The sequence below is a fragment of the Anarrhichthys ocellatus genome, unplaced genomic scaffold (assembly GCF_004355925.1).
Source record: "Anarrhichthys ocellatus isolate YVR2014 unplaced genomic scaffold, GSC_Weel_1.0 scaffold2, whole genome shotgun sequence".
In the NCBI taxonomy this organism is placed as follows: domain Eukaryota; kingdom Metazoa; phylum Chordata; class Actinopteri; order Perciformes; family Anarhichadidae; genus Anarrhichthys; species Anarrhichthys ocellatus.
Window position 1 is genome coordinate 10,256,509 of NW_022280032.1, and position 20,397 is coordinate 10,276,905.

Here is a 20,397-nt window from a genome sequence, read left to right on the forward strand (position 1 = left end):
CATCGGGGTTAGAGCTGAAGAGCTGGAACTGCTCACATCGGCTGCCTTTGTAATTTGCATTGCACCTGGTTTAAGATACAAGGACATTTGTCAGCAATACCGCCATCTGGTGACATCAACAGATATTCCAACGTAAAAGTTAAGGACAATTGAATTTTTTTTTACTTACACACAGGACAGTGTATTCATAGAAATTATTTTATAGCATGTCCCTCCGTTCATGCAATAGGTGGCTTCCTGCCCATTACAAAGTTCTCCATGATCTACAGACATAATAACAATATTTCAGGAATGATAGTTTTAACGTGGCTGAATAATCGCTTCTTAAAATGATTTTGTTTTTACCTGCCATCATTTGGAATGTTGTTTTCGAGCTGTTTCCTGCAAACACAAGAAACATTTGTGTTTGAGAAAAGGAAGTAATTTCTCACCACTGAGGAAACCAGAAGTTTCAGATGCCAATAGTGAAAGCAAAGCTGTTGCATATACGAACAGTTTCTTAAGTCTGAAAGGTGTCATGAACTAATGTTGCGTTGTGAGAGGAATATATCATCACCATGACTGAAATCGATCAAAAGTCTGTCCTTACCAGCTCGTGAAATCCCGGCTTTTGGTAGTTAGAGCAGGTTGCAGAGGTGAGTCATAGTGACGCTTCATGATACCACCGAACTGCTTCTTGTTTTACCTGAAGATGCTGTCATGTGGGCGTGTTCCTCCCTTCGCCCCAAAAAAATGTTGGGATTGCAGTTTGTCCACATTGTGAATGGCAAGCTAAATGTCAGGATACTACTTGATTAGGTCATTTGTTAGTGTGTGTGTGTGTGTGTGTGTGTGTGTGTGTGTGTGTGTGTGTGATAAGTGGTGTCATTTAATGTCGTGAGAGCAATAGAGCTGACATCAGATTAAGACTGACTACATTATATTTTGTTTTTGTTCTTTTAGTTGCATCATGCGAGGATGACTGAGCAAATCACCTGTTGTGCATGTGAGCTCAGCGTGTTTGGGTTTGGTAAGAAACAACTGAATGACTGGTATGCAAAGAAGGCATGAATGGAATCATGCAACGTTTTAGTAGTCTATGAACACTTCCGTCAGACAGATAATTACTGTCCGGAACCGTTAGGTGACTCATCAACTGTCATTTTTAATTGTTCACTGCCTTCCAGTGGTGGATGAACTATTCAAGTTATTAACTTAAGTAAAAGTAATACCACATATGAGAATACTCAATTACAAGTAAAAGTATAGAAGTATTGGCAACTGAATCTACTTAAAGGAAAAATTAAAAGATTCATAATGCAGAGTGGCTACACTGTGTTATATTACTATTTAATCATTATCATTTATATATTAATACTGTATCTAAGTCTTACTTTGATCTTGTCTTTGGTCAAGATGGAGCTAATTGTAACTACTTTTTAACTACCACTTTAGTCAGTACCAATGGATCATATTTTAACTGATCATGTTTAGTATGTAAAATCTTATCTTTATAGTAATTTAATTTTACTCGTAAATAATACAGTGTAAACCAGGCTTGCCCATAAGAACACATAATAAAACAGGAATACAAAAAGGCTCCTATTGTCACAGCAGGAGAATATACGAGTCGGTGGGAATTGAGGAATTGAGGACAACAGTACAACCAACCCTTCCTCCTGTGTGTGTGTATATATATATATATACTGTATATCCAAAAGGCTTTACCTTTTCATGATGGTTCATAAAAGGGTAAATTATCTGAAAGTGATAGCACATTCATTGAAAACAATGACAAGGCAGATATGTTGTTGCCATTCTTTTATCCGCTTATCCTTTATTTCATGCGTTTCCAGGGCCTAATGCCTGCGCTACATTTTTTTAAGAACTAAAATATCTCAGCAAGGCTAACTGTCAATATCGCAGTGACGCTGCAGCCCGATAAATGACAATACAACAGACTTGGTCGTAAACACACCACAGAAACACTCGAGGTCACTGAGTATTAGTGATTCTTTTTTTTCTTCTTTTCGTGCGGATGGGTTGTTATCGCGAGGAACTCTGAATCTCAAGAGGTGAAGTGAAGCGAGAGTGTTTTTCAACATCGACGCTTCTAGGGTGGCATAGAAAGAGGAATGTCTGCAGGCTCTTAACAGGAATCTTAACTACTTATATGATACATTAGATATTACTGTGTGTGCAGATCCTTCGCGTTGACGTTCGCTGCTCGTCACACATCTGTAGCCCCCTGGAATCCCGTTTTCAGCACCTGGACAGCTCCCGATAGTGAACCTCTTCTTCTTATTATCGGGCACATGGAGTCCCTGGTGTGATTGTGGGGGAAGCCCCGCAAGCACATCATGCCTCCCTCCGAAGATGTCGTTATCTCCCCGATTCAGTAACAGCCGTCGTCGTCTCCGCTGAAGGATGCTGCTTTCAGTCCGGAGTAGGTGTTTTCGTCGTGCGCTGTCTTCTGAGAGGCGATACGGGTGCTTGGCCAACGCACATTTCAGGGGAATCGCAGCCTACACACAGCAAGATCGGAGCTTCTCTCACACCGATCATCATTATCGGCGAGAAGGGAGATATTACCAACATCACTGCGAGGGCGAAGGAGTCACGACCGCACTTAACACAATGTAGAACACATGCGAGGTTAGTGCGTCTTTTCTGTGTTTCTTTTCGAGTCGGTGTTGATTTAAAAGCGCGCAGGCTGGTTGATGCATTTGTGTTGATTTTGAACAAGAATGAGACCGTGTGGCCTTTAAGCACAGTGGGAAAATGTTACAGCACCATAACTGTTAATGGAGCTACGACTTGGTGGGAAATTATTGCAAATACACTTTGATTAGGTGAATTGCAGAAATGGCCCACCGTGCTTGTTTCTGTGAAATATAATAGTAAAAATTGTCTTTGTGGATAGCCACCTCCGCTGATGAATCACTTACTGTAATAAGTGGCAGCTCAAGATGATGATTGTGAAGTTCAATCTCTCTGGTACTGTGATTTACTCGTCTCCAGAAATACTTTGCTCTGCAGTAAATTACATCCAGAAACAATCTTTGATGCCGCTTGCCTTTAGCTTCTCCTTATAGAAAGGCAAGCACCTTGTTAAGTGTTTTGGCTGTGTGACTTTCAGCTCATCTGATCGCCAGATCAATATATTTTTTCCTGAGTATAATGCAAGAGACCACATGTGTTGGGTGCTGCAGTGAAACAGTGTCACTCTCAGCCCTTGAATGACCTGTGCTGATTTATCCTGAGTAGCATTTAATCTGCTGTGCTTCACTACATTACTCTGCTGTGGTCTGCTGCGGCTGTGAATGCTGACTCCTCACCTCTCCATGTCTGAAGGCTTTCACTGTGCCTCTGTGTGTCACACGCTTCTCTGAATCCATGAAATATGGTGTAAGTCACGAAGGTGTGAACAATGATGCAAATATATAAGCATTGCAGTCATAACTTCATCTCTTGTTGACAGCTGGTTTCAGTGTTCCTTTTACATTGCAACACTGAGAACTGGGCTTGTTTGTAATAATGGACATTACGTGTTGAGCAGTAACTATGCATTTGGGATTTTCCTGTCAGCTCGTGTCATGTCTGTTCCCTGCAAAGCAGTTGGAGTGGGCTTTCACTGAACGGACTTTGACATCAATGGCTCTCTATCCCGTGGCACAAAGAGCTAGCATCCTGCTATACTTGCTATGCAAGAGGTGTGATGTTCCTCAGTCCCTGATTCACGGAGCTGAGCGTATTTTGGAGGAGATTTAAAATCCTTTACAGTTTAGTGCTCCCCAGGAAAATAGTTGAACATAGCTAAAGCTGAAGTTAGGACAGGGCGCCTTCAGGAACAGCATAATCATAGATACTTCATTGATCATTTTGCATGCATTTGTGTTGTACTGCATAACTGTATAGATATTTCATGATTCTGAGATTAAATGTTCATCCTTGACCTTGGAAACAGCAGTTGCTCTGAAGCTTCCAATCGTATCTCACAATCTTGCTCAGCGGTTGGAGATTGCCCATAATTTGCTTCATAATTTCCTTTGTTCGTAGTAATCACACTGTTCTTTTATATTTTCTATAGGTGTGGTATGAGCCAGGTCTCTGCAGTGGTGAAATCACATTTCACACTTGGGGTCATTTAGTGTGGACGTCTATTTGCAGCAACAAGACCTCAACATGAGCAACCACCAGTGAGTATAACAACCACCAGAGCCTTGTTTGAAACCGTGTCTGAGAGAGTGTGAAATCGTAAATCTCTATTTATGAACACGCAGTCTTATGCAAAGGGCATCTCAGCATGGAAGGATGCGATTAGCAGGATGGGACCTGCATATTCTCATGACCCTCATGCAAGTGGCTTCAGCGTGAAAAAGCGGAGCCTCTTCCAGCGTCCAGAGGGAGGAATTGGCTGGCCATCTCCAGTCTCCGCTGGCATCTCTTAGCATTCAGGAGGGATGTTCACTTGTCATCTTCTCTTATTAATAATTACTCTGTGTGTGGTCCTCCGGACAGACCCTGCATTCTGATGACGGCCACGGTTGGGGCTAAGAGAAGGGAAAAAAGGGAGCAGGGGGAGTGGAGTGGAGTGGAGTACAGTGAATGGAAAATGGGTTCAGTCAGCTGTATCTTTTGGTTAAAGGCACAGGGTGCTGCTTCCAACCAGCTCTGTCCGGGCCTTAAACCAGCAGATTAGTGCAGTTGATTCCATTTGAAGAAGAACGTTGGTGCAAAACATCTGTAAGCAGATAATATAGAGGATGTGTTGAGTGGTTAGTAGTACAAAGGCATGATTTAATGCCGCTGAATTACAGTGACTGTCTGTGACAGATGGGAAACTCTCATGCAGAGAAAGGTCTTTGGAGTTATTTTCACCCCTGTTCTCTTGACTTGCTGCTGCTGTAAATCACCTTTTTCTCTCTTTCTCTCTCTCTCTCTCTCCCTCTCTCTGAAGCCCTGTAGCATCTCTGCTGTGGAAACAGTGGGAGGCGGGATGGGGAAATTATTAGATGCTCAAACACAACAAATTAGAAGGGATTTATCTTGCATTTTTCACACAACTATGTATTAAAAAAAATTACATATTTATGTCTGTCTGTATACATTTAAAAAAAAATGGTATACAAAGAAAGATGAGGTAGTGCTCTTCCTGTTTGTCCATTTTGGAGCTGTTTGTAAAAAACAACAACAAAGCAAACAGCTCACCCTGAGGAGCCCAGCAGCCTTAAAAAGGGTCAGATTCACTGTAACTAACCTCTGCGTCACATGATCCAGTGTCCTGCTGCTCTTAATTTCCCTCTATAATGAAGGCCCCTAGGCAATCACTAGAATAAAATCTGATAAAAATTGTTGAATGTTTATTTCATTCAAATACATTTTTTGGCCTAATAAGAGTCTTAACTATTAAATATTTAGGCTATGTGTCACGTTTTAACATTTTGTTGAGTGGAAGTTTTTAAATACATACATTTGTTAGGTATAATGTTATTTCATCTTACTCAAACATAATATTGTCTTTTTGAAACACAGATTCCCTTTTTTAAGAGAATACATTAAATCTGAAAATGACATGATTTAAAGAATAATTTTGGCAATATTCTATATATTTTTCTTATTGTAAACAAATCCCATGAAATGACCAAAACCAACATTTATCTGTTCCTATGAACAAATATTGTCTCTGTAGCTAAAACCTGATAGACTGTAATGTATTTTTATTCCTCTGTGCCGTAGACCTCCATTGTAAAAACTATTAAAAACACATTACTGAGCCACGCTGTTTCTCCATCATGATGAACCTGGGCACTGTAGTTTATTTTGAGTCATTAAATGTGTATTAATCCTATAGGCTGAAAATAGTCCCCAAAAAATGCATCATTCCTCCAGTCTGATTAACTTTTGTAAAAAAAACAATGGTGCCATGCTGTTTTGGGAAATGACTTTGCCCCTTTTTTAATTCAAACTATGTATTTGTGACCCGTTTTTAAGACTTACCTTTTCAGTGGGAATTGATGAATTTGGGGCTGGGTGCCAAAAGCAGGGGAGGGACTAACACATTGTTAGTCTGTGATGGCCTTTTTAAAGGATTTTTTGGACAATAAGAAAAATATAGAATAATGAATAATAATACCCTTTTAAAGTGTTACTGTGTGTCCATATCCAACATAACTTGAATGCTGCTGTTGGGATGTCTGCAGAGTAAATCTTAATATTTCAGGCTTTACTTTCATTGAGGTGATACGGACATAAAACGACAGCTGAAGCATTTTCTCTATTAACAGTACAAAGAAAACACCAAAGACTAACAAAACACATTCACTCTTCATTGATGCAGTGGAATTGTGAACTGCTGTAATTTGCCCTTGAACTTTGAAAGAGCAGGCATTGCCTAAAAGATCCGATCTTACAAATGTACCAGTGTGTCGGAAGCTTTTGTCAGGGCTGCTGCTGGGAAATCTGGACGGTGCCCATATAAGTGATTTGGCCCATTGGTTCCGCTTTCCTGGTCATATCAGGGCAGTGAATTGCTGTGCGCCAAGTAGTAGCCAAGTGTCGGTATACAAACGTATTGGGTAAGAAAGAGCAGCTGGGATGTCGACAGCTGGCCAGAAATACCGTGGCAGTGAGAACTCAGAATGACAATGATACCGATGCCCTCTGCAAACCACCAGTTCATGCTGAGAAGGCAGTTTAAAATCCACTGAAGGGACAGCAGCAGAGAATGTATTGCTCAGAATAGGTGATTTGAGATATAAAGTGACAGGCATCAATCTCATATCACCTGTTGTCCTGTGTTATGCATCACATTATAATGAACATAAGCTGTCGTCAATGTTTAGTTTGACTTTATTAACAGTTATTTATCCAAAGAAAGTTGTATAGCTGCTTTGTATAGTCACACCTGAGTGCTGAAGGTTGACTGGCTGTGTGTAGGACATGTCGGTTATATTTTTACAGCAATTGTAGGGAATTTGAGCGAAAGACAACTCCCGCTCGCCACAACTGCCTTTTACCCCAAAAGACTATTATCTGCCAATACAACACAGAGAAAAGTTGGGTGCAGATGTCAGTCATTTCAAACTTGTCTTAACCACATATCAAAAAGTAAGAAGGAAAATACTAAATAACATTACTTGAACACATTCATGAGGCATTTAAAAAAAAAAAAAAAAAGATTAATTGAACATTGGTTTTAGTCTAGTCTTAACTTTACATATTACTGTAAACACACTCTGTTGTGAATAACAGTTAACACAGCCACAGCTACAGCCCTGAAAGTTAACATATTCCCTCCTGATGTGTCTTATTCTGCATTTGAACCTCCTTTGTGTGCGCTGATGTTAGCATTCAGAGTAAAAATATATAATATAGTTTCACTTTCTGTTGAGTTCAGCAATATTGGACTTAAGCGGTATTTGAGTACCTTTCTCACAGACTGCTGCAAAAAACGGAGGCTAGAACAGATTACAAGTGAGATTCATTTAAACTCCAGATCTATGGAACCACTGAGTATTGCAGTGAAGATATTCCTATTGAAGATGCCCTAGTGAAAAAAGGCGCTCTTGTATGTATTTTCAAGAAATATGTTACTGGGCAGTCTCTCTGAATGCAGGGTGTTATTCGGTTTTTATATATGTGTTGATCACTGCATGGTGATTTATAGTGACCAGACCTTTAGTAACATTAGCTCGCGTAGAAGCATATTCTTTGAGCCTTTTGGGCTTCATGATGAGACTTAGCACTTATTCTATATGGGATATCTATACGAGATTTCCCCTCAAGCCATGCATGCTCTATGTTAACCTTTTTGCGTCCTCTTGGCGTTGCTAATATCACAGGCCTCTGAAAAGATCACAGCCTTTAGCAGGCTACTGGCTGTCCTTGCCTGCATTGTTGAAGGGTGGTGTTCAGATGTGAAGCCTCCACTCCCTCCCCAGGATGGCAACCAGCCACTCCACTGGGCTCTGCACATAATGGCTCCTGGCCCACTCTGTGATTGTCTGGAAATGTGATTTTGATGCACTGAACAGTTTGTGTGTGTCATGACGGATTAGCGTCCTTGTTGCGGTTGGTCAGAGGTGCCAAGTCCACAGATAACACTGGGTTTTGTGGCGTGCATGTAAATATATGGCCGTTTGACCCTCAGGCTAAACAACACATCTAGCAGGATACGCATAGCGAAAAGAAGAAGGGCAAGGCATTTAATGTAGTGAGGACACAAGAAAAAGAGTTTGTGTTCCATCGTCCTATTGTGCCATTTTAAGTTGATATAGTTCAAGTGATTCTTGTTTTTGTGTGAGAATAACAAAATAACCTTTCAAAAGAGTCCATTGCACCACTATTAGTCAAGAAGTAAGTCAGGAAAAAGACCTAGATTCCTTTCCTGCCCTGCCTAAATTAACATTTAACTGGAAGGTGGGTCTGCTCAGTGATCTTTACTAACTGTCTCCTCCCACTCAGTTTCACCTCCAGCTCAGAGGTTGTAGAATTCACCAAGCCAATGGCCTTTGTTCCCTTGTCGTGTAATCAAGGCCTTCCTCCACTGTTAAGCACTGGAGTTATTGATGTCTCCACGCTGGCTGCACTGGGACAGCTGCCAAGCCCTTTGAGACTCCTGTTCCAAGGTGACTTCTCCTTGTCCGCTATTGGCTGAGCTTGAAGGATCATAGTCCTCACCACGCATTCAAGTTTCAGGACCTCAATGGCAGATAAAATGACACTTTGTCTGGTTCTGCTGAATATAACAAACCTCACAAAGAAAATACAGTGAATGGAAAACAAAGCTGAAACAAGTTTTTTTTTGTGCACTCCAATGTAATTTAGCCCATTTAAAAAAAAAAAAAAATTGTAAGATGATGCTGCTAGTTTTGCATGTCTTGACACGTGCTATGGGTTTTTATATTGATTTCCAGCAGCCATTGGTTTCCATTAATTTCATTATTCTGTCAAATATAAACTTAGGTAAGCCATCAGTGAAAACAGGCATGTCATTAGTCATTTTATTAACTGGTAATTCTGTCTTAACTATTCAGTAGTCGCACAATGTTTACAGAAATGAAAATGCTGGAGAGTGAATGCTGTAAAAAGAGTGCCAGTTTAAATGGCAACCAATTCTGAAATATCAGGTGTTGGAGGATCCTTGAGTACACACAGAGAGTTTTCAAAATGGTAGCTGCTGGTGAAAAGGCAAATGCATCAAATTCTTCATTGTAATGATCATTCATCTCAAGCAAGTTTCAAGTTTGAGTTTCAGTCTGTAGTGATGAATAGCAATCATTCCAAACATCAATGAAGAATGTAAAGTATACATGAGTCGTCGTTTAAGTTGATATATTGTTAATGGTAATATTTCCTTATTCGGAGAATGCTAATTGCCATATTTACTGTGGATTGAGACTTCACTTCATAGTCTGCCTTTAGAAATGTAGATCAGCTTGTTATCACTTGCCAGGTAAATGTGCCCTTGTTGAGCGCGCCAGAAAACACTGCAAACAAGGTATTTCACACCATGTTTGTGTTTTCATTCATCAAAATGAAGCATAGTCCCAGTAGTTATTATCACACTCTGCTATCTGGAGCATTTCCCAAGTGGGTGCACTGGTTAATTCAAATAAACAACACACTTCCGTACAACCTTGCACTGTACTGCCTTTGCAGAAAAAAAACATTAGCTAAAGTATACCGAGTTAAACATGACACTCACAAATTATACATGACTCTGATGTTGCTCTGGTTGTGGTGTGTGTGTACCACAGGGCTCCTCCCAAGGCCGGAGCCTCGGAGCTGGAGGTGATCTCCCAGCAGGTGGAGGAGGACAACCAGTGCATGGCGCCTGTCCAGCTGGTCAGCTTCGCCTACAGAGACTTGCCTTTGGCCGCCCTGGACATATCCCTCGCTGGATCCCAGCTCATCTCGAACCCAGACGAAGAGGACAACAGAGAGGGGTACGTACCACAAATACACCTCGACAGCACCCTTCACTTTCTGTTGTTGCTTTATAGTAGTTTGACCACAGCCAGTAAAACAACCTCTAGTTGTGAGAGGTTTTGGCTAGCCTGAAACAGCAACTTGAGTGTGGTCGTGTAGAAAAAGAGGGACTGCATTCAAGGATTGTGAAGCTCAATAACAGTGAACTCTTTCATCGTTTGAAGCATATCAAACATCATACATTTTAAGGACGCTGGAAATAAAATGAGTAGCATGATTATCAATGAAATCTTTCTGTAATTAATTTATATACTAAAAAGCCCAAAGTGTAATTACATATTGATTGATGTTCTTGATGTTGGCCATCATAAGAAGATACTAGAAATATGGTGTTGGGGATGTTGCGGGAAAGTGCTACATCCATAATGAAGGCAGAATCGCAATTACCACAATCTATAATCTACCCTGGCAGAGAAAAGCTCTGCCATCCCTCTCCCATTGCTCGTTATTGCACATGGTAATTACACCTGGCGTAGTGAATCACCCCTCATTTTATATTAGAGTCCGTGAGTCGAGGATATTTGGCTATGAATTTATTAGTGTCACCATGTTAAATGGACAATGTCTCCACTGATGTGTTCATTTCAGCTCAATGACACAGCAATTTCTCACTACCAGACAGGCTTCTGTTTATAATGTCGATTTCTGGCAGAAAACAAAGAGTGTTGTTAGCACCATAGCTTTCCTGAAATGTCAGAGCCCTGTGGCGGTGCTGTTTCTGTCCATGAGGCCTGCTTGTCCAGGGTTTGTGTTGTTTTCTTATCACCATGCTGCAGGCTCAGTACGCTCAGGATAGGACACGCCCCTGTTGGAGCACCCCTGTAGCAAGTGTCCGTGGCTCTCCACTCAGGAAGCGTGACTCACAACCCTTTGGCATGCTGTGATGCTGGCATCCATGCAGAGAAATTCGTCAAACAGCATAAGCTTAATTAGAGCATCCGCCATTTCGCCATCCAAGCCCCGGTGTGTCAGCTGACCATGTCCGGCTGGACTTTGCCTGGTCTGGCCCGGTCCGGGCCGATGGCTCTGTGGGACAGAGGGCAGGGACAGATGGGTCCTGTCCCAAACACCCACTCTCTCATAGTACTTCATAGCTTCCTCACTTCGTCTTGCTCACAAAAAGGGCAGAAAATGCGTACATAGCAATGCCACAGCAGAGGGCAGGATCTGGCATCCCAGCTCAATTATCATCACAGTGGGCACTCTCACACAGCACCATATGACACCCTGGTCACCTGGAATTTGGCATCTTGCAGTGGAAAAGTCATGCAGTGTCAAGACATGTCTCTGAGGGATTCATCAAGTCAACAATGTGAATATTCTTGAAAAGTAAGTCGACATTCATTCTTAGCAGAGAAACACCTTCCTCAGAGTCCAGGAAGCAGACTAGTGAAAACAGCATGCAATCTGACACCCAAGTGAATGTTGCAGTATGCTCAGTGAGCTTTTTAGATTGGAATTCACGATTTTCAGGTCACAGGCATTCCAAGACATACCTGTCATCACGGTTTCATTCACACGTTCATCTTTTGGAAGCGCTCTTGGAAAAAGCAACAGAGCCAGCTTGTCGCCACAGAATCTGGCTGCCTTTGTGATTCATGTGTGTAACATCAGTGGAATGACACAGAGGCCCTAATGGCAAGGCAATGAACTAGCTGGTTTACTTTGCTCTGTAAACTATTTTGCTCTTGTTTATCTGAATGTGTCATCACGGAGACTCCCCTGCATTCTGCAGGCTAATTTTAGCACTTTTGTAAATGATTGTGTACAAGAATCTATACCCACTTTATTTTTGTTGCAGTGACTTTGGGCATTTATTTTGATGATTAGCAGGTTTGTTTCCTCAAGCTACAATGACTTACATTCCTGAGAAGGTTTTTCATATTTAGTTATTTCATTTTGTGGACGTGACTCTATCCTGTGGTTGTAGATATATGAGCAGGTGAGCACTGATTTCCATTTGATGATAAATATAATTATTTTTTAGTTCGTAAAGTTTATATTGACCTCTGGTCAGGGCTTTGGTTGGGATCTGGACATGGTGAAAGGAAAAGCATGAAGGTGAAAGGAATAGCTTTATATCAATGGTCAGTGATGGGATAAGTAAGAGATCATTCCTAAATATTTCGATGGTGAGGCCTTGGTTTTATTTTGTTACATATGGTTGTGAAAAAATGAGCTAAATAATACACACCAGAGGTGCGCATATAGTCCTGCATGGCAGCTCCTCGTGGCTCTTTATCAGGAGGCGTGGGCGATTATGTAGGAGGTGGATGTTCTTGCGGTCTACAAGGGGCACACGCAGTCCTTGCAGATTCTATGCAGTAGTGAGCTGGATGGAGATATTAATAGATTTTGGCAGTACCATCTTCTACAGAACTTGCTGGAAAGTCCAAGATTAGGGTAATTTCACATCCACCTTTAATCGCTTAAGTAGTGTCTCATTTGTATCATTTAAAAGCTGTCTTTTTAAATAATGGGTAATGTTGTTGCAAACTACAGAATATTAGCTTTTTAAGTGGATTTGAATGCTTTGTCATGTTACTGTATTGATTAAACTGTAGCAACCTAACCAACATAATAGATCTAATAGACGTGTGTAATTAGTGTTAGTGACAATAGCTGTTTGTGTGTGCGCAAAGCATAAACAAAGTCACTCTTTTTGGAAGTAACATGATGGAGTATGCATCTGTTTCATCTGTTGTTGTAATCACAGGTCATTTTCAATTGCCAAAAATTAGTTTTGTCACCAATAACTCCCTTCTATGGCTTCCAGGGCTGCACGGTGGTGTGGTAGATAGCACCCTGCAAGAGGGGCTGGGGTTCGATTCCTGGGCTAGACGGGCCTTCTGTGTGGAGTTTGCATGTTCTCCCCGTGGTAGCGTGGGTTCTCTCCAGGTTCTCCGGCTTCCTCCCACAGTCCAAAGAGATGGAGCTTAGTTTAATTAATCTAAATTGCCTGTAGGTGTGGATGTGAGCGTAAAAGTGTGTCCGTCTCTGTATGTAAGCCCTTCCATAGTCTGGTGACTTGGCCAGGGTGTACCCGACTTTCGCCCAATGTCAGCTGGGATCGGCTCCAGCCCGCGACGCTGAACAGGAAAAACTGTGAAAGATAATGGAAAAGATAATTGATGGAACTCCGTTCTTTAGTCATTTCAGAATATGTTGAGGATCACAGCATACTCGGAGGACTTGAATCATGATAAATCTGTGTTGCTGTTTTTTTATACACTGCCCTTGTGAATGCAATTCAATTTTACTGGTCTGAACAAAGTAGTAAGGTGCTGTGGTGAGATTTTCTTCCACCTTAATCATGACCGCACCTCCCTGCCTGGCCCCAGTCTCGAGACCCCGTGCTTCACATCCTGCAGTTGTCCTTGGTTATCATCTCCAGATCAGCCTGCTGCCCACAGCAGCAGTAGCATATGCCGTTGATCTCCAGGGGCCAAGCTGAGAGGTGTGAGGCACTGCTGTAATGACATATGGTTCATAAGGGTCAACCTGCTGATTTTAACTTGAGGACAGGGGAGGTGGAGGAAATGAAGAGAAGGATGGAGGAAGGAAGACCCTCCTCCACACTTTCATTCACAAAGCTGCCGACTGCAGGTCATAAGGAAATGGATCCATTTGAAGAGTGTCCTATCTGTTCATGTTGGACGGTGTTGTGGGATTAACCCTGTGCCTCATTGCATGGTGACAGCCACAGTTAGCTAATACAGTGTTTGGTGAAATGTTGGGTATTAGATAAGCAGTAGTGAGCCCAGACCAGCCTAGAGTTACCTAGACATTGCTGAACAGTACTCAGACTTCCCATATGAAATAAAGTTCTAATCACTAAAATGCATTAATAAAGCAGTCGATATGCACATAATCACACCTAGGTTGACAATACTCAAGATTTAAGTATAATGGAATAAATAAATAAATCTAGACTGTAGAAAATAGCAGTGACGGACCTTTGCCAGAGTCTAGTATGAATCTTGGCAACAGCAATATTTCATGGGGCTTTGAAACCACAGCTATACTACCTGTTCTGTGTTGATGGATGTCAGAAAAAAGAACAGGCTTTTCTTCCCCCCACCCCCCGACTCTATTTCAAACCCAAAGAGGAACAGTCCTCTCCATCAAATTGGCTCTCTTGCCTGGCACCATGTGCGATACAATAGATGACATTTGAGTGCAGGGTTTGAGGGTTTGTTAATATTCACAGACATGCAAAGTGTGAGATTGCTTTTTAGGCTGAGAGCGAGAGAGATCAAGTGTCCTGGTGAAAACCCATTTATCAGGGACAGCTTGTCTGCTGCTCTGCACATGGAGCCCCAGCCATCTCCATTTGCTCAGTATCTGTGGCCCATTTCTCTGGCGAAGACCAGCTCAGAGTTCCCTCTGCTAGGTTGTACCATGGAGTTGGATGCAAGGAGTGCAGAGATGATAGCTGATCGCGCTTGGAAACCAATGGAAAGGGCTGCTTATACTGGAAAGCTGCCTGAATTTTCAAAAGAAGTTAAAAAAAAAAAAGTTTACCTACTCACAGGGAATGCTAAAGCCTAAAATGTGTTCATAGCATCTGTAATTGATTAGGCTTTTTTATTTGATTTGTCAATTTACAGCAAAAGTGTTTGCTGATTCCCCAGGCGTGAGACTGTAAGAGATTAATAGCGATGAGACGCGGAAGTAAAATGTGCAATTGATTACCTATGATAACTTCAGTTTGTTCAGCATATTTATTGCTTAGCTGGTTTTCCTCTCTGGGCTTCTTTGCCTCTTTTGGCTGTGATAACACAGATGACTCAGCAGTGGTTACACAGGAAAGGATTTAGAGCCAATGCTGGCACTTGTCTTGATTTTTAAGCAATCTAGTCAGATGCCCCACCTATGCTTTCTCAGGAAACATAAGCTCTTGAGTGAGAAAAAATGCATATATCAGGGATTAAAAGAAATGCCTCTTTCAAATGTATAAAGTAAGTCAAGGAGCAAGTCTAATGTTGAGCCTGAATGGCCTCAGCTGTTCAATAGCCTGCAGGCGCACAGTTGTGGTCCATTTTCCCCTGCCTGAGCCTGCTGAGTTCAGCAGATTGGTGTGAATTGGTAGAAGTTTGTACTGGAGAACCACAAGACTATGTAGTTATCAGTGCAGAGAGAGAGTAATTGATAGGAGACAGAAAACTTGAGTCAAGTAGTATCATGGCAAGGGCCAAATAGGATAGGAACTACTTCATTGAGGTGACAAATTTGACAAAAAAGTGCCTCTAAAAATGTACATCTTTTTCAACAAAAGTAAAAATGTTAGGTGTGCTTGAATAAATGAATGGATGGCCACAAGGCACAGTGAGAAGATGTCTAGGCCATGTAAAGATTTGTGTTTAGACTCATAGCATGATTAATCATTTTGGAAGCAAATTTAATTGTGTGAGGGCTGCGACAGGTCTGTAGCCTAATGTTCTGGAGTTTATCACTGAGAAAATGTGCTCTGTTGTAAATGTGCAATCAAGACATCAATCAAGAGTTGCAATCAATTATTTAGAGGCCTTGCACAGCAGTGTCGTTCAGAGCGACACTATTTTAGGCTTTCCTTTGCAAACATTCTGAGGGAGAGGTTGGTATTTGCATCTGTTCATTGCTTGTGTGTAAGTGTGTGTGTGTGTGTGTGTGTGTGTGTGTTTCAATCAATACCTCAGATGAGTTGATAGAGTCTTTGAGACTCATTACTTCTCAATGAATTTTTCCCTTTGCAGCCTTTCCGTTTTCTCTCACTCAATCTCTTAACTCACAAACACACAAACAGAGCACCGCCTCTCTGATTTAATTTCCATTTAACTACTATCTAATGGCTTTACTTTGTATTTTACTGTGTCTCAATTACAGGAGACAGTTTAATGAAATAAATGCACCTTGTGATAGGCTCCCCACCTCAGTGAGAGTTACTTAGCTGGGGCTGGAGCCAAAGCTCTGTACCGTCTGTGTGAATGGGCCCAACAGAGCGACCAGACACCTTCCTCTGCGCCAGTCACTCTGCCTGACGTCTCTGTCAACTCTGTTGAGCCTGGCCATTCGGCTGCAAGGGCCCGCTGCAGCCGATGTGATGTACAGCATGCCTTCACTTCCATCTGAGGCCATTATTGACCGGTCTCATGATCTAATCCCCTCGCTCTGCACTGCTGTCGAGACCACTTCGATTTTCCCTCAGCACTGCAGCTGCTGGCCTGTTGGATGTCTTTATGAACCTGTCCACAACACATGCCAACTTAAATCTCTAATTTCCTCCACGCATTGCTCTTAACAGTGTGTGTGTGTGTGTGTGTGTGTGTGTGTGTGTGTGTGTGTGTGTGTGTGTGTGTGTGTGTGTGTGTGTGTGTGCGTGCACATGCAGGCATGCGTGCGTGTGATGTTTGCCTGTGCACACACATATTTGTGCATTACCCTAAAGGTATTGCCTATTTGATCCGCACATACCGTGACCCTGGGAGAGAGTGAGGGGATGTCCTTCCTTGACTTGCTCCACCACTGAAGCAGCCTCACTTTCTCATAAATACTTCAGGTACTCAGCATTCAAAGTTTAAAGTGATTTTCCTAAAATTAAGTTTTCGAGCATGGAGTAATCCATCACTGCCATTTACTCTGCTTCCAGACAGGGTTTTTCTTTCCAGGTTTATTAAATTAATACCTTTTCTGCCTGGCTCGTGGGAGAGGTCTGAATGAATTATTCCACACAGTATGAGTTGAATCGTGCTTTTCAGTCCTGAAGGTAAGTGAGGTGTCTCTTGGTGTGTGTGCTGCTCATTCCGTCTTCTAAATAATGGTCCATAAATGTGCGATGACTGTGTGTTCGGCGTGTCTTTAGGTAAATGTTTCTTTTTCTTGGCTCTCCTCCACTGGCAGATGGGGTTTGACATTGTTCCTTGGGAACAAATCGGTGCTTGGGAGTCTCCATGGTATCTGCTAATGATACCATTACCCTCCACCACCTCTTGGTTGCAGGCGTTGAGCCACTAATCTGTTGGCATTTGGCTGGTACTGAGGGTTGCTGCACCGGTTAGCCTCTGGGAGAGCATTGACAAAACATGGGCAAGTTCCTGCCTCTCTGCTGACCTTGGTGAAGGATGGAGATGATGTGTAGCTTTGCTACAGCCGAGGTTAACGGTTAACTTTTATTATATTTTAGTATTATTTTTAGAAATTTGGCCATAATTCCTGCTCACCAAAGTCATTTGTAAGAAACCAGAATGTGCCCAAAATGTCAATGATAACCCCTCATAGTACGAGTACAGTTGGCCACAGTTGCAAACATCCCTTATTTTTTGCTCCTCAAATATGAGGATTTTATACTTTTCATCGTCTTTTAACGTAATAAAGTGGGTTTTGGGTTTTGGACAAAACTAGATATCTGAAAATGTAATTTTGTGGTTAAGGAAATTGCAACAAACATTTTTGCTATTTTCTGATCATTTATAGACTAATCAATTGATCAATTATTTGAGAAAATGACCAGTGGTCGCAGCCCTCGTTCCAAATAGGTTTAGCTAACTTGGGAGTCAAACCTCATACCTGACCGTTAGTATTTCATGCCTGTTTGGACCTCTTGTCAATCAATGTTGCCACGTACACAAATCTTAGCAATTAACTTGGTGAGTGCAAAACTGTTGTAATTTTGGCCATCATTCCTATTGGTAATACTAACCAAGAGGATGAGGCCAAAATTACGACAAATAAGGCCGAAGTCAATAAAGTGGAATTATCCTTCAACTCAATCTGCATCTTTCTCTGTTCTTTATTTCTCATTCTTCCTTCTCCAACTCCCCCTCCTTCCTCCCTGGCTCTCTCTCCAGTTCACTTTTGGATAAGTCCCAATGCCTTTGAACCAGCTGCACCCTGCTTCCTCTCTGTGTTTGCCTTCTTTATATTGAACTGAACCAAGAGGAGAGTAGAATAAATTGCATCCTCTTTTGTCCTCTGACAGACATTGCCAGTAGCTTTCCTCCTATGGGGGACAGGTCACGACAGATGGCTTTTTTTTTTTTTTTTACGAAACCTACTGCCTTTCGTTTGTGCGTGGAATGCAGAGCTGTGACAGGAAGGGAAAGCCCTGTGTGCCTCTGAAAATGTGTCATTATTTATTGACCATAAATCCCCAAGAGTCTCAGTCAGTCAGTTTCTGATTGGTGGAACTTGAAGGGGAGAGTTGGTATGGATTCAAGGCAGGTAAGACACTCACATCTTCAGAACCAATGTACCTGGACAAGGAGCCGGCACAAGAGGGACACGAGGACACTCCAAACGAATGGAAAATACATAGCAATGTGGAGGCAGGTGTATAAAGCAGTCGCTGCTTAACCAGTGGGAGAAATGACACATTCTAGGTTCAGGAATTATGAGTGATGGTCTCTCAAAAGCCAGCCAGCCAGGTGCGACTACACCCTCCAGATGGTGCACATGCAGCCCCACTGTCATGCCAAGAGAATTACACCACGTGGTCAGCTACTCAGTCCTCCAGAGCTACAACAAGAGTAGAGCCAGTGAGCTAACTACCAGCCTGGTTGTTAGCTAAACAGTTGCCCAGATGGGCAACCTGGCCAGTTTTTACTCAGAGAGCTGTCTAGTCGCCCAGTGATGCAGCAGGGAGGGGAATTAAACACAGGAAACTCTAAACTCTAAACTATATTATAAGGTTATAGTTGTGTATCATGTCAAAATAAATCTAGAGACGATAAGACCACGGAGTCAGGTATCACCTCCTTTATAGATGTTCTGATATTTCAATAATTAAATCTATTAGTGCTTTATACACACAAGCATGTTCAGATAGGAAGAAAACAAAATATTTAATGCTCAAATTTGGATTACAACAGATGTCATGTAATCCATTTCCAAAAATAGGCAAACAAAAAGGAATGGCTGTAACAGTAAGACGACTACACTGCGTACAAAATGAGAGCTTTACCGGGAAGTGGAGGGTTGCAGGAAAGGTTAGAATAAACGGTTTTATGAGGGGGGGGGGATATTATGAATTCATATGAATTACTTCATACTAATATATCATCTCAGTGCCATGTATTTATGCTTCCCATCACATTTAAGAGAGTGAATTAATTTTAGCGGGCATGCTCTGAATTTGTATGCAGAATAGTGCCCTCTGCTGAGAAATATTTAGAAGAAGATTGACTGATAGAAAACAGCAAAGTCAAGGTTGAATACACTTCATGATTTGTGTATCTTGACGTTTCTTGTGTTTTATTGATTTGGCCTTGCATGCTGCCTGTCAGACGCGCACTCTGTACCAGTATTACATTTTGAAATAACACCGCAACAAGTCCCATTTATCTTTGCACACGCAGCTCCTCTAACCACATTTTCTTCCCCTCTCTGTCTCTCACCCCCTCTCCCCCTGGTCAGGTCGAACTGGCTAAAGCCATGCTGTGGGCGAAGGGCAGCGCTGTGGCAGGTCTGCCTGCTGTCGGTGGGCTTCAACTGTTTCCTGGTGGCCTGTGTCATTCTGGTGGTGGTGCTGCTAACCCTGGAGATGCTCATAGACATCAAGCTGTTGCAGTGTGAGTGGTAGAAAAGAGTGTAAAGTCACCTGAGATTATCAATATAATAAGGAAGTGTTTTTCAGCTTCACTAATTAGCTCAATCAAAAACACCTGTGTGCCTGCAGCCTTTACATGGAGATAAAGCTGTGAAACACCTGTCAAACAAATCCTCAAAACCCCCATAAGCGTAGCTCCTATTGCTCCGATATTAGAACTGGAGAGGAAGGATGACTTGAAGAACAGATCCTGTGAAAATTGTGTCTGTAGTGTAAAAAAAAAAAGTGGCTTCAGTGGCGATTGAGAAATGTTGTACGGTTGTCTGTGCAAGATTTTTTTGAAGTAAGAATTACCATTGGTCTGAGCAGATAGTTGGTTTTCCTCTCAATTAGAGGCTGTAGTACCAAATGTGTAAATCTGTTGGATTCCACAGTCATTTTTCTATGACGAGGACACGATTAGCTACTTTTCTACCCAAAATTATGCATGAAGAGTGAAAATTGTGGAATCCGTGGCAAAATAGAAATATTCTGAAGCCCCACTTCACATCACGCACTCTGAGCTGCGCAATACACACCCATTGTAAAGTCAGAAAAGGACTGAGAAAGCTGAATACAGTAAATAGCTCAACGTTTTGTCAACATTTTAAAGTTGAAATGGTGTCTGCAGCTGAAAGTATGAGGAAGAAGAAAGCTTTTAAAGTTTAAGAGGATTTGAAGATTTTCTCCATAGAGATCCCATTCAAAAGAAAATTGCAAAAAGCTTAATAATTCAAAAAGCATAAGAGATTGATACAAGAAAAGTCATAGGAGGAATGTCCTTAAAGAGCTGAACATTTTGATATTTGTGTGTGCGTGTGTGTGTGTGTGTGTGTGTGTGTGTGTGTGTGTGTGTGTGTGTG

At 41.8% G+C, this 20,397-nt stretch overlaps 1 protein-coding gene and 1 long non-coding RNA gene across 2 annotated transcripts in view; one reads left to right on the plus strand and one right to left on the minus strand.

Annotated features, from left to right (window-relative positions):
- On the minus strand, positions 1 to 2,789 carry LOC116389537 (uncharacterized). Its single transcript, XR_004213117.1, has 3 exons — positions 590 to 2,789; positions 346 to 381; positions 1 to 263 (listed from the first exon to the last, which is right to left on the minus strand). It is a non-coding gene; the product is annotated as an uncharacterized LOC116389537 (long non-coding RNA).
- The window catches only part of tmem266 (transmembrane protein 266), a 26,544-nt gene continuing 7,732 nt past the window's right edge, over positions 1,586 to 20,397 (plus strand). The window contains exons 1-4 of the mRNA XM_031858229.1: positions 1,586 to 2,634; positions 4,070 to 4,178; positions 9,741 to 9,929; positions 19,363 to 19,517. Coding sequence (XP_031714089.1) covers positions 4,165 to 4,178; positions 9,741 to 9,929; positions 19,363 to 19,517 — 358 coding nt within the window. The 5' untranslated portion in view covers positions 1,586 to 2,634; positions 4,070 to 4,164. The remainder of the gene's footprint in view (positions 2,635 to 4,069; positions 4,179 to 9,740; positions 9,930 to 19,362; positions 19,518 to 20,397) is intronic.